Source organism: Saprolegnia parasitica (assembly GCF_000151545.1).
Source record: "Saprolegnia parasitica CBS 223.65 unplaced genomic scaffold supercont2.45, whole genome shotgun sequence".
Lineage (NCBI taxonomy): Eukaryota > Oomycota > Saprolegniomycetes > Saprolegniales > Saprolegniaceae > Saprolegnia > Saprolegnia parasitica.
This window is the reverse complement of record NW_012156439.1, coordinates 176,338-177,479: the sequence shown is the minus strand read 5'-3', so window position 1 is coordinate 177,479 and position 1,142 is coordinate 176,338. Positions and strand designations below refer to the sequence as shown.

The following is a 1,142-nucleotide window of genomic DNA, read 5'->3' as shown; positions in this document are numbered from 1 at the left end:
CTTTGACGGCGAGCGCTACCACATCATCGAGCAGAGCTGGGCGGCCTTCTCGGAGCTCAAGGAAGACCTCTTGACGGCGCTCGACGCTGGTCACGTGTGCAGCGGTGTGTGCCCGTGGCTCTGGGAAGACCTCCACCACAACTTTGACCATCCGACCAAGAAGGTCAACCTCCGCACGTGGCTGCAACTCCGCCTCCGCCGCCGCACCAAAGACACGATTCAAGTGTTCCTCGAGCACTTTCAGGAACTCCTCGACTCGATGCTGACGGTGCTTCGCCAGCGCCACATTCACTGCCGCCAATTCCACGACGTCTGCGCTGTCCTTGCGCGCTTCATTGACGTGCGCCCGCCGACACTCCTTGGGTCGCCACAAGAAGAAGCGGCGAGTCTCACGACCTCGGTCGCGTGCTGCTAGACACCATATTTACCCTATTTATTCGCAATATAGACAACACCACATACTACTCCTCTGGAAAAGGGACTCTCAGAATTACGGTACTAGTGCATTTGTAGCCCCTAAAGGCGCCAAGCATTTGGGTATTCGGGTGCCACGAGTAGGGAGGTAGGACATGACTGATAGGGTGGAGCGCGGCTGCGTTGCGAGAGCGCATGGTCGGACACATCTCGTTGAACGTTATCGATGTCTTGATGACCTCATGCCACCCAAGACACTGCGAACTGACATGTTCCGGTGTCGGTCGAGCGCTGCTTCTGCATCACACTCGCTGCTCTGTCGGCGTACACTCCCAGCGTACACTCGCTACGACTTTGAGCAAAACCAGATCATCGATTCTGTGTGTTCTTGCAGACAGCAGCGATGATAAATAAATCAATTCGGAGTTATCTGCCTCTAAATACTGGCCCGCGTCACGAGGTCGCGCTCGTGGCGACGCGACAACGAAGCGGGTCGTGCTTCGCTCACTGCGTTGGGGTCGACGAGGTGCAGGAAGCGGGCGAGGACGAGGCACAGCGCCGAGAACTTGTCACACTTGGTGCGCTCCTTTCGAAGCAAGTGCAGAAGCGAGTCGAGCAGCTCCTGAAAGTGCTCGAGAAAGATTTGGTTGGTCGCGGCCGTGTGGTGGTGCAGCCGGATCTGCAGCCAGGCGCGGATATTGCCGTGTTTCTTGGGTCGGTCAAAGTTG

At 57.3% G+C, this 1,142-nt stretch overlaps 2 protein-coding genes across 2 annotated transcripts; one reads left to right on the top strand and one right to left on the bottom strand.

The window, feature by feature from the left end:
- SPRG_09155 (hypothetical protein) lies at positions 1-460 on the top strand (the record flags this gene model as incomplete). The annotated part of the gene is made up of 1 exon (XM_012348592.1): positions 1-460. A coding segment is annotated over one exon (415 nt), but the record flags the coding sequence as incomplete, so codon positions are not given.
- Positions 461-850: 390 nt separating this feature from the next.
- Positions 851-1,093, bottom strand: SPRG_09154 (hypothetical protein; the record flags this gene model as incomplete). Its single annotated transcript, XM_012348591.1, has 1 exon — positions 851-1,093. A coding segment is annotated over one exon (243 nt), but the record flags the coding sequence as incomplete, so codon positions are not given.
- Between the last annotated feature and the right edge of the window lie 49 nt (positions 1,094-1,142).